Here is a 13,156-nt window from a genome sequence, read left to right as displayed (position 1 = left end):
TGCATGAATATCAAGAGCTCAGATGGAAACCCAATTCTAAGGAAAGAAGGGAAATCAGAAAGGTGGAAGGAGTATATAGAGGGTCTATGCAAGGGCGATGTTCTTGAGGACAATTTTATAGAAATGGAAGAGAATATAGATGAAGATGAAATAGGAGATATGATACTGCGTGAAGAGTTTGACAGAGCACTGAAAGACCTAAGTCGAAACAAGGCCCCTGGAATAGACAACATTCCATTGGATATACTGACAGCCTTGGGAGAGCCAGGCCTCACAAAACTCTACCATCTAGTGAGCAAGATGTATGAGACAGGCGAAATACCCTCACACTTCAAGAAGAATACAATAATTCCAATCCCAAAGAAAGCAGGTGTTGACAGATGTGAAATTACTGAACTATCATTTTAATAAGCCAAGGCTGCAAAATACTAACACGAATTCGTTACAGACGAATGGAAAAACTGGTAGAAGCCGACCTCGGGGAAGATCAGTTTGGGTTCCATAGAAATGTTCGAACACGTGAGGCAATACTGACCCTACGACTTATCTTAGAAAATAGATTAAGGAAAGGCAAACCTATGTTTCTAGCATTTGTAGACTTAGAGAAAGCTTTTGACAACATTGACTGGAATACTCTCTTTCAAATTCTGAAGGTGGCCTGGGTAAAATACAGGGAATGAAAGGCTGTTTACAATTTGTACAGAAACCAGATGGTAGGTATAAGAGTCGAGGGGCATGAAAGGGAAGCAGTGGTTGGGAAGGGAGTGAGACAGGGTTGTAGGCTCTCCCCGATGTTGTTCAATCTGTATATTGAGCAAGCAATAAAGGAAACAAAAGAAAAATTCAGAGTAGGTATTAAAATCTATGGAGAAGAAATAAAAACTTTAAGGTTTGCTGATGACATTGTAATTCTGTCAGAAACAGCAAAGGACTTGGAAGAGCAGTTGGACGGAATGGACAGTGTCTTGAAAGTAGGATATAAGATTAACATCAACAAAAGCAAAACGAGGGTAATGGAATGCAGTCGAATTAAATCGGGTGATGCTGCGGGAATTAGATTAGCAAATGAGACGCTTAAAGTAGTAAATGAATTTTGCTATTTGGTGAGCAAAATAACTGATGATGGTTGAAGTAGAGAGGATATAAAATGTAGACTGGCAATGGCAAGGAAAGCGTTTCTGAAGAAGAGAAATTTGTTAACATCGAGTATAGATTTAAGTGTCAGGAAGTCGTTTCTGAAAGTATTTGTGTGGAGTGTAGCCTTGTATGGAATTGAAACGTGAACGATAAATAGTTTAGACAAGAAGAGAATAGAAGCTTTTGAAATGTGGTGTTACGTACTGAATAGAATTGGAGAGAAGAGGAGTTTGTGGCACAACTTGACTAGAAGAAGGGATCGGTTGGTAGCGCATATTCTGAGACATCAAGGGCTCACCAATTTAGTATTGGAGGGAAGCGTGGAGGGTAAAAATCATAGAGATGAATACACTAAACAGATTCAGAAGGATGAAGGTTGCAGTAGGTACTGGGAGATGAAGAGGCTTGTACAGGATAGAGTATCATGGAGAGCTGCATCAAACCAGTCTCTGGACTGAAGACAACAACAACAACCATGGAAAACATCCCCATATTGTACCACCTCTCCCGTACCTCGCTTTGGCACTAAACATGAAGGCAGGTAATGTTCTCCAGCCAATCACCAATCTAGATCCTTCCATTGGATTGCCACAAGTTGTAGTGTGAGCGGTATCCCACTTTACTCCACCTCAAGTGACACTTAGCAGTGTTTACAGAAATGCGTGGCTGGTGAGAGGGTTGTTGGACAATTATACCCTATTCTTTTTAACTCTCTATGCACAGTCATCATGCTAGCTGGACTGATGCTAGCACTTTGAAACTCACAGGTGATTACTTCCGATAATGAAACACGATTTTTTGCATCCATCCTCCTTAGTGCTCAATGGCCCCTACCTGTCAGTACATGAGATCTGCCTGGTCTTGGTTTAGTTGTGGTCATTCCTTCACATTTCCGTTTCAGAATCACATCACCAACAGTCGACTTGAGCAGCTTTGAAAGGAGTTGAAATGTATTATGTATTTGTTACACAATTGATGTCCAGTGACTAGTCACTGAGTGAGGCGCCCCCCCCCCCCCCCCCCCTCCCGATTGGCCTGCTATTACTGCTTCTCTACTGACAACACAATACTCCCCACCTCCTTTGATACTGGTGGGTCTGCCTTTATTGACATTAAGTGGTTAATTCCACAATACATAGGGTTATCTGAGTACTTTTGATCAGATAGTGTTGATATGCTTTCAGTTTTTTAGTAATGCTTTGATATCTGCGATTTACAGAATTTCTAAATGAAATTTTATTGGGGTTGGACAGTCAGGCAGTAATGTGCAAAAGTTCTGTCGTCTACACTCTAATTTGTGCTGGGAGAATGTTTTCCACAGTTGACGGAAAATGTACATTTGTCAGCCAGTGTGTCATATTTAACCAGTTATTTTTATAACAGGTTCACTTCCAGTATACAGTATGCTAACACAGTTTATTGTGGCTAACAGTGCCTTAAAATTACCTAAAAGATAAAAAGTGTGTGCCAAACTAGGATTTGATCTAAATTCTCATCTTTCATGGACAACAAAGATAGCCATATATATCTCTATGCACAACTCAAAGCTACATTATTTTCCAATGCACATAGAGCATCTCATGAATACTATGGCTAACAAATCAAACGAGGCTGATTACATTGTTAGAGAATTATTTTTTGTTGCATATTAGTGCACAGCTGCCTTGAAGGGCAACAAAAAGGACCGTAGAATACCATCAATATGCTGCTATGCTGTAAGGGTGCCGTGGTTGACAACCAAAGGGGTCCTACTATGAAAAGAAATGTCACTCGATACAGCATTTGAGAAACTACAAGTAAATTATATACACTAAAGAATATTCTCCCACAAGACTGAGTTTTGTTCCCTCATTTATTTAGCTTTTACACTAGCATCATATGTCTCCACTGACTCTTTAATGTTTAGCTATGCTGGCGATCTAACAATAGTAACTCAGATCAAACAATGGAAAATCCAGGATGGAATGTTGTTGACGAAGGCCTTAATGGCCGAAAGCTTTAATTGCGAGAGTCTTGTGTCTATCAGCGACTCAGCATCTCCGCTGTATGGTGGATAGTAACCCAAAGCAGCATATTCAAAGAAAGTGAACAAATACATGCTAAAGATCTAGGAAAGTTTGAACAGTATTACAAAAAGTGGAGACTTTGCCCTTACTCTAATAAAACAGAAGTCAGTTTATTCCACCTGACCATCAGAATGGCAAACAGAGAACTAAATATAATCTACAATTAAAAATTATGACTTCGTTGAAATCCCAGATATTTGGTTGTGACCTTGACATATCCCTGACATTTAGGAAACACCTAGAACTAGCAGGACAAAAGCTAAAGTCAAGAAGTAATATATTAATGAAACTGTGTAGTGCTAGCTGGGTATATAATGCAAATGCTGTGCTAACCCCGGCACATGCACTTGTGTATCCTGTTGCCAAATACTGTTCTCCTATTGGGAGAAGAAGTAACCATGCAATCAAAATAGATATCCATCTACATGATGCAATGAGGATCATGATAGGAATTTTTAGTCCCACAACACCAAGGCTGTGAGTACTCTCCATTATTGCCTCATGTAAATCTCTGAGTGATAACACATGAATGAGTGAAACTCAAAAAAAGATCCAGAGACTTACAATTCATGAAACATTGAACAGTTTACCATGCACTCAACTAAACTCCAGAGAACCTATCTGAGTAAACAGCCAACCCCAGAAAGCTGTGGTCTAGGAGCAGAATGTGCATGAGATTATAGGCAAAACAAAACTGACCACCCAACGACCGGAAGCAAACCAAGCAATAAAAATATGCAGATCTCTCAACCACGTCAGAAGTGACTTCACCATGACCAAAGCAACACTACGTAAATCAGGAATGTTTGATGATGACCAGTGTGTCTGCAGAACATTGGAACAAACACTGGACCACGTTTTCCACAACTGTCCCAAAAACAGTCATGCATACTTGGAAAGACTTTGCAGACTATGAGGTCTCAGTGAAATACGGTTGAGCACCAGAACTTTAAAAAACAGATGCAGTTGTGCATGTGTGTCTTGTTGTGGCAGAGAAAGGAGGCACGGCAGAGCATTCAATTTAGTTGACAGCTAAGGAGGCATGCTGGCCTTGCTAGACTGGACTCGGGGAGGCACCATTTGCCAGGAGGTGGCGGCAGTACTTGAGTCACTTAGCTGAGCAGACAACAGAGTTCAGTCTCCATGATTGGCAAAAACAATAGTATGATAAATACCACAGCTGCACGAATGCAGCAGGTAAATGAGTGATTAGGCTCAGCAACGGGAAAAACGTGACAGCACTTGCTATTGGAGAGGAGCGTGACAGGCTAGCTGCCATGACAAACAAAGACTCCTCTACTTTCTAATAGAACAGTCTAATCTAAAACCCAATTCAAGACAGCTACAAAATAACCAATCACATCCACAGAAAGGAAAAATTAAGTCGAGTGGCCAGGTTAAGACAATAGTTGGCAAGAGAATTGAAGTGACACCACAGTACTGGTTGCCATTGATATATTCCTGCATTGTTGAAACAGCTGGTTACTTCCTACACCTTTGATTCAAATGAATACGCTCTCCTGTGTAGTAGTAAGATTATAGAGATTAAGATAAATATCTTAGAACTTTCTCAGAATTCCATCACACCAACAAAATGAGTACGTGTACCCCATAAAAGACACAAGGCACAATGATGTCAGTGCAGGCAACCATGTGCAAATGCATGTAAGTATAACAATGTATGGAATGAAGAGTGGCAAGAAACATGGTGGCAGGAAGGCCACCAATATTGTAGTGTACAACCAATATAGCTTAGTAAATTGTGGTTGACGTATTAAACACATTCAGTATATGATATGTAACATGAATGATAATTGTACATTTCCTTCAGGGAAACTTCCATAGTCCCAGTCTACTACTCCACAACATCATGTGCTGTGCGAATTATATTGAGGGAGGGGGGGGGGGGGGCTGTAGCTTGAAACAGGGTTAATCCAAAAGGAGCTATTATTCAGTAAGATTATTACCTTTGCTCTGAAATTATTTTCATTTTATCAGGACTTTCATTATCAAATGCTTCAGTATTAGTTGAGTAAAATTTCTATTTATTAATAAATATGGAATTGAAATAAAAGCACAAAAAGCATGGCACTACAGATATTTGGACTAGTGACCTTATTATTACAATCCTATCACATATTGGTCTGCTGGCAATCACATTAATATGCCAAAATTTTTAGTACTTAACAGCCCTAAAAAATCATCTAATCTTCAGTAATGCATTAGAAACTTTATGTGTTGGCATTGATGTTCAAATCCTCTAAGTATGAAGAAAATCAAAGCGAACCTGTCTGTAAGTTCTCCTGGTTGGACCAGGGAACAACGCTCCTCCTGTATTTCTGAGTGTATTGCACATTCATCAGAAAATAAGTGCGAGCTGCAGACAGTCGCTGTATTTTCTTTCTTTAAATCTCGGGGAAGGCAGGGGGGGGGGGGGGGGCAGCGCTATCTATATACTCTTCATGATATCTGGTAGCACTCATTCCACGTCTGGAATGACTCTAGGTGGAGTCTTCTCCTCCTTGGCAGCCATTACACATGTGACAATAGAGCTCCCAACAGCCAATAATCCTACCAACTGTGAAGGCCCAGATCTTGCCCATCCACTCCACCCCCCCCCCACCCCCCCTCCCCATTCCAGTTTGTAGAGCACTGATGGGGGGATTAGTAAAAATATTTTAAAACATTGACAAAAAATGAATGGGCTTATAGTTCCTTATATATTCTGTGGCTCCATTTACATGAATTAAAACACTTATAGCTGAATCCAAAAACTGATTATTGCTTTCTTACATAGAACTTTAATGAAAAATTCTTGAAGGTAGCTTTATGTATATCCATAAGGTCATAAAGTATGCTTCATTACATTTCTTTTTTGGGATAACTCATCGTGCAATAACTACATGCTGATAATTATTTGTGGAGTAAATTCAAGGACACCCTACTGAAATCCATTCAAGGAATTGTAAGGACTAAATACAGCTTCAAGGTGTATGTATTTCTTCTTAGAGTTTATTGAAAATTAAAAAATCCCTTTTGTTTAACCAGTAGTTCAGTTCATAAATAAAATACTAGTGGTCAGAGCAATCTGCATGAAGACTTAAAAGCACTGAATTAGGTGTAATAAATTGGCCATTATACAATACCATATTATATTTTTAATGTCTTGCCAGCAACCACGAGAAGTTTAGCTGCTAATAGAGTTTAGGAAGAGCCAGAAGGACTTACTAGTGAGCAATTCCTATGACACCAATGAGTTTCTTAGCAGAACCGTACATGTCATTGATAATTTCAGAAAATAAAAGTGCTAGGTGATACTCAACTTCTCTCTCTCTCTCTCTCTCTCTCTCTCTCGAACACACACATACAAAATCAAGCAATTGAATTACAGGCACCTACCTGATTGCTTCACCTCATGGTAGCTGCATGTCATAGCATGGATTCTCCAAAGATAGTGATTAGCTAGCGATGGATGCAAGTATTGGTCAACAGGATTGAGGTCAAATGAATTGGTGGACTACGCAAGGGTCTTCATGTGTACAGAGTTTTTGTGAAGAATTCCAACAAAATTTGGAAGAGATGGTGTGATGCATTGCCTAGCTGAAGGTAAAGGTCATGTGTGATGTCCTGCAGGCAAACAAACAGATGTACATTATGGACAGTAGTTATGGTTTGCTAGGTAAAGACATTGACAGAGGAATCGGATATAAGGCTTCTATCAAAAGGGTATGATTCATTATTGAATGTTAATCTTAGATGTGGTATTCTTATAAAACAGGGTTATCAAGAGACAAAATAGATTCAAGGAATGAGTGTGTCACAGGTACCATCAGTGAAATATTCTAAAAAAAGTAATTGTGCATCATGAAGAAGATTGATCTTAAAATTCACCCTCCACCTAATGTGTTGAGACTTAAGGAATACATTACTTCCTCCCATTTATATTTGGTTCATACATAACTGTATATGCAGTTTTTCACCTGAAACATCATTTATGAGTGGTATTTTTTTCTACAGGAGTACATTCATGATATGGCCGGACATTCACTTCAAAGGAGAGCAGTCTGAAAAGTTTTGAAAAGAATGAAGGAAATTTTTTCTCTGTAATTCTGAATGTGTTTGTTATAAAGACACATCACTATGTTCATCTGTGATCAGCTTCATGTGTTGTTTTCAAACACAGGAACTGCTCTCATGCTAACCCTGAAAAATGACATCTGATATAAAGGGTATAGCAGAGAAAATTGCCTTAATTTTACAGCAGGGTAGTTAATGGACTGAAACCTATTCCTCTGCATTGATCAGTTATAATAGTTGCTGGACTGAAGCCCTTAAAAATGTTTAACTGATTTTCAACAGTGTGTCTGTCTGCTCCATCTTAATCAACAAATTTGCACACATATTGAAGATATTGTTTATGTGCTTTCACGGCTGAAGGTTTTGTATAATCTCAAAGACAAAGTGGTACTGTCATGGTTACCATTAACAGTGAGATACTGTACCACTTGTGAATCAGATAGGACTAACCGTACATGCGTGTGCCTTATACAGAAGACAAACTTGGTGCAAAATTTCGCCTCTTTTTTTCTCTTACACCAGCACTTTATGGGTATAATAAGCATTTTGAAACCCTTGTACTCTTTGTTGCAAACCTGTTTTGTGACAGTATTGTAGCTTCAGTCCCTCTTCCAACAGTGCAATGTTGGACGGAAAACTGGAATTATCTTTTTTTTTTTGCTTTTATTTTTTATGTAAGTACAAATCTTATTAAAACTAAGAAAAAAGGCAGAACTATATTTAGCAGTGTGTTTTTGTGATGTAAATAATTTGTTTTGCTGTTAATCATAGTAATGCTGCTTTGTGACTGTAAAATATTGCCTTAAAATGACAAAAGTTGGGTCTAATGTATTCTTTATCTGCTGTTGAATTGGAAAACCAAATTTGTTCTCATGTATTTGTTTGCTGGTGATTTGTACATTCACTTGTTACAGTTTTATGATTTTCAAGGCCAGTGCTAGCGATGGGGAAAACATATTAAAAATGGCTTATGGTGTAATGCGTCATTGAGTTGTATTATTAATAAAATATATTAAATAATTCAGTAAAAGCCTGATATACTATGTATTCACATGTAAGACTGTAAGAACCTTACTACAATCTGCTTGTAGCATTTTGGTAATATGATTTGCCCTTGTGACCTTCAAGCCCTGAAAACAATAGCCAAAGTGATAAAAGACATTGTTGATGCAGGACAAAATGAGAGCTGTAAATCTGACAGAGGTAAAATTGATGAAAAGACACAATGTAAACCAAACCTTATTTGAGCATGGCGCTAAAGAAAAAGTGTGGAATGACTTGCTACAAAAACCTAGCTGACTTCTTTAAGGCAGTGGGAAAATGAAGCTACAGTAGCTTGCAGACAATGCCTTACAGTTATGCTTTTTATAGTCCATAGTTCAGTAGAGTATTTTATTTGGAATTACTGTTGTGTTATTTTTGGTCACCATTTGAGTGAAGTTTATCTGATTGCTACATTAACCAAGTTTTTTAATGTTTTACTTCTAATAGTCTTTAAATTTAAATACATTGAAATATATAGTAAATATAACATTGCATTATGTCCATTTCCAAACTTTTCATGCATAGTTTATCATTCCACTGCTCACTCTCCACTTGCATGCACTATGATGCAGGACCGAGCAAGGTGACGCAGTGGTTAGCACACTGGACTCGCATTCGGGAGGACGACGGTTCAATCCCACGTCCGGCCATCCTGATTTAGGTTTTCTGTGATTTCCCTAAATTGCTGCAGGCAAATGCCGGGATGGTTCTTTTCAAAGGGCACAGCCGACTTCTTTCCCCAATCCGATGAGACCGATGGGCTCGCTGTCTGGTCTCCTCCCGCAAAAGAACCAACCAATAATGCAGGGGTAGTCCATGTCCCCCTGCAAATACATCATATCAGGCTTTTGCCATACAGGGTGACCTTAAGCAGGTGCATAGGGCACTGAAGTAAAGAAAGAAAAATGAGAATCTTCAGAAAATTAATTACTGCATTAAATAACGGTCTATATTGATAGACATAAAAAAGGAAGAAAGTTTTCTTAGTCTTTGAATTTTTAAGTTGATTTCATGTTTCCAGTTAACATTCCTTCTAATATATTGTAAGTAACAAAGAGTTTTGTGTGTATCTTTTGCAGTAAAGAAGAGGTCGAACGTTGTAAACAACGTGATTTGTTGGAGGAAATGTTGGCAGAAATGACAGGGGAATTTCCCGCCCTTTCAACAGTGTTTGTAAATGAGAGAGATATTTATTTGACACATTCATTGCAGTTAGCAGCAGATCTTCAGCAGCCAACACCTGCAGGTTGTGTATAAAGTTTTAAATTATTTTTTTCCTTGTAATGCATTGTTTTGTTAAACAATACTGTCTTTATTCAAAAATTATTGAAAGAATGTACTTTATTTGAGTGGTATACAACATTAGCAATCAGAAGAGCATATGCACATTTGTAAATTACTATGAGGTGGCAACATTCAGTGTAAGTGATATAATATGGAAAGCAATTATACTCTTCCTCATACAACACCATTTTTGTAAGAGAAAGACTCCAGATTGTGTCAATCACAAAAATGCATGACCTGCACTGACACCAGGTTTTGGAGAGCAAGTAAGAAATTCAGCTTCCTAAAGGTGTAAGACTGAATGGCAACAACAGCTGCAATCTTGTGAACTTGTGTGGTTGAGACGGAAAAACTAAAAGAAGCAAATCAAAGCATCTGAGATGTGTCATTACAGAATGGTGGACTGATATAAAAAATGAGGATGTTCCTTGCACAGTTAGCAAGAAAAAGAATATATGGGGAAAACTAGTAGAAGGAATAGACTGATAGGATGCATTTTAAGACATTAGGAAAATAGTTGCATAGTACTAGAAGCGGGGTGCAGTGGACAAGCACTGTAGGGGAGCACAGGTTGAAAAATATAAAACAAATAATTGAGGACATTGACTGTTAAGTGCTGCTCTCAGGTAAATATATTAGCATTAGAGAGGAAATGGTGGGGACCACATTATATCAGTTGGAAGAATGATGGCAGGCCAGGAATGGGGCAGTTGCAAGAGATCAAATGGGACCCTGACACCATCCTTGCTGCTTAGCTGTGTTTTCTTATACTGCCAGTAAACCTGACAAGCCACAGTGAACACCAGTGAACAAACATCAGCAAATAAAACATTCTTTTGGATGTAAATGATGGACAGGCATTAGCAGACATCATTGGATCATGTTCATTTCACACTTGGTGGTGCGTGTTCCTCTGGTTGCCAGTCCTTCAAAGTAAGTTAACACACTCCAATTTGACTCTTGCCTTTTGTGAGCAACAAGAGCATTTGCTTTCACAGTATTATGTTTTTCTTCCATGAACTCCTTTTGTTATTAAATAAGAGTTGCACAAGCAATGGAGCGATTCAGAAGAGAATATAATGTTGATAATAGAAGAATATAGATTTCACAGATGCTTGGGAAACCAAGAAGTTCAGAACACAAAATGCTAAACAAGAAAATTGTGCTTGATTGAAAATTGGAAAAGCACTCAACAATCCAATGTTGGAGAAGTTAGGAATAAAATTATTAGTTGCTCACTTCAAGTGGGAAGGGAGTCAAAAGAACACAAGCTTGGGAATGGGTGAAATGTGAAACGAATACTTATGAGCACAGCTGTTTCCAGTTGCTAAGAACCATAACGTAAGTGCTAGCCTTTCCTTAGTTGATATTGCTTCTAGTTTTCTGTACAATAACAGTGAGCAGGCAGTGAAAGAACACTGCTGACTGATGTACAGAGTTTTGGAATGAGAACAAGAAAGGCTGGAATCGCAACTAAATGAAAAGTGCTCTACCATCATGCTTTTGACCATAACTAGTATTCTGTTTATACTCAAATGCAAATGGTAGTGAACACTAGTGAAATGGAATGTTCTGAGAATGTTCAGTTTGCTTGTGTTCACTTCCATTCTTCTGGTGTAATAGGGCTTAAGAAAAGAAAAAAATTATAAAAAAGACAGATTGCTACCCATTGTAAAGGTGATGTGTTGAGTTGCAGACATGCACAATGAAAAGACTGTTACATATAAGCTTTTGGCTGAAACCTTCTTCTGGAGGGGGATTACAACACACACATTCATCCAAGCAAGTACACCTCACACACATGACTGGCTGCTCCAGCCTTTTCATAGTATTGTTGATATTCTAAACTGGACTTTCCATTGTTTGAAAAAAAGCTTACACTAATAATGCTGTTCTGCTTCTATGCTGTCAGTCGGTCAGTCTCTGTGGCTTTTGAGTGACCTAAGTTGTAGAAAGCTATATATTCTATGAAACATATTCACAATTAACTCTATGACGTAAAACACAGCCGTGTAGCAGATATTTAACTAAAGAAACAGCACTCACTGTGTGGTGTAGCTAGTGTTGAGTTTAGTTCTCAAAGCAAACACAAATGTGTGCTCACCTTTCCCCCCTCCCCCACCACACACACACACACACACACACACACACACACACACACACTGGGAGAGGAATATCATGGTTGGATTTCTAACATTGACCATGTTATCATTCTAGTGTATTCTTTTCACTTACTCCTTTGCGACACCTTCTGCATCCCCTTTCTCCACATCACATCCCAAGAGATGCTAAAATCCATGGATACTAAAATTCATATCTTATGAATTTTAAGAGTGTCTTGTTTAACTTTCACGTAGCATAATTGACTCTGGTTCTCTTTAATTACAGGTATTACACCATCACGAGTTGTAGGTGTCGTTGGCATTGGTCATGTGCCAGGTATTGTACAGAATTGGGGAAAGGTATCTCCAGAAGACATTCCACCAATTATGCGCATTCCTCCTCCAACACTAACAAGTAGAGTCCTCAAATTCACTGTGAAAGCCTCAGTGGTGGGTCTTGTTATTTGGGGCTGTTCCAGATTTGTACCTGTCCCTGGCCTAAATTCAATCAAGGCCAGCCTGCAGAACCTTACAAAGGTATGTGCCAAAGTGTCTTTATGTTTTATCTCTTTTCTTAAGATGTTTTGCAGCATTCAGAGACAGAGGTTCCTTCATGTCACAAAAGAGAGGAAAAGGTTAAAGGACATTAATCAAAAAACTATTAGAAGGTGAAATAAACAGTGAAAGACAAACAGCAGGCCAGATTTGGAAATCTTAACAGTTATAACTCACAGATAGACTGTTTGACAAGTCACATGTTAGGTGCTGTCTGAAAATTATAGTATAAAGAAAGAAGACAAAAATGTGCAACATCAGAGATACATGAAACTATTAGCAAATTGTAGAGAGAAAATAATCAGGTAAAGAAGGGTAATAGAAGACAGGAATTTGTTAAGGAAATGAGCAAGAAGAAATAAAAAGAAAACAGTAACAGTGAGTACTTTTCCTTTTTACCTGTGCTGCTGCTTGATAAATAGCAAAAATGGCCATCTGTGCTTGTTTATAGTCAATTGTTCAAGAACTGTGTGTTTCTTGTGAAATCAGTTTTAACGTTAATTGCCCAGTTTAGCTCTGCCCAGCTCCCACCCCATCCCCCCACCCACCCACCCCTACCCCCCAAAAAAAAGAGAGAGAGAGAGAAAGAAAAAAATCACTGCCCTTGATCCTTTCTGCCTATATATTTATTTATGATATCAACATCTACATCAGTTCTCAGCAAACCACCGTGAAGAAAATGGCAGAAGGTACATTCCACTGTTCCCAGTTGTTAGGGTTTCTTTGCATTCCAGTCATATACGGAGTGTGGGAAAAATGATTGTTTTGGATTCCTCTGCACGTGCAGTAATTATTCAGATCTTATCCTCACAGTTACTATGTGAGTGATACATGGGGATTGTAGTATATTCCTAGAATCGCAATTTAAAGCCGTTTCTTGAAACTTTATTA

The 13,156-nt window shown here is 38.5% G+C and overlaps 1 protein-coding gene across 3 annotated transcripts in view; it reads left to right on the top strand.

Annotated features, from left to right (window-relative positions):
• LOC124617482 (traB domain-containing protein) overlaps nt 1-13,156 on the top strand; it is a 116,196-nt gene that overhangs the window by 81,595 nt on the left and 21,445 nt on the right. For 2 of the 3 annotated variants that reach the window (XM_047145266.1, XM_047145268.1), the window contains exons 6-7: nt 9,404-9,570; nt 11,997-12,247. In XM_047145266.1, the coding sequence (XP_047001222.1) occupies nt 9,404-9,570; nt 11,997-12,247 (418 nt within the window). Of the gene's footprint in view, nt 1-9,403; nt 9,571-11,996; nt 12,248-12,644; nt 12,648-13,156 lie in introns of all 3 variants that reach the window. The other variant, XM_047145267.1, reaches the window with a different exon arrangement.

Source organism: Schistocerca americana, chromosome 1 (genome assembly GCF_021461395.2).
Source record: "Schistocerca americana isolate TAMUIC-IGC-003095 chromosome 1, iqSchAmer2.1, whole genome shotgun sequence".
Taxonomy (NCBI): Eukaryota; Metazoa; Arthropoda; class Insecta; order Orthoptera; family Acrididae; genus Schistocerca; species Schistocerca americana.
The sequence above is the reverse complement of the archived record's forward strand: the minus strand, read 5'-3'. Positions and strand labels throughout refer to the sequence as shown.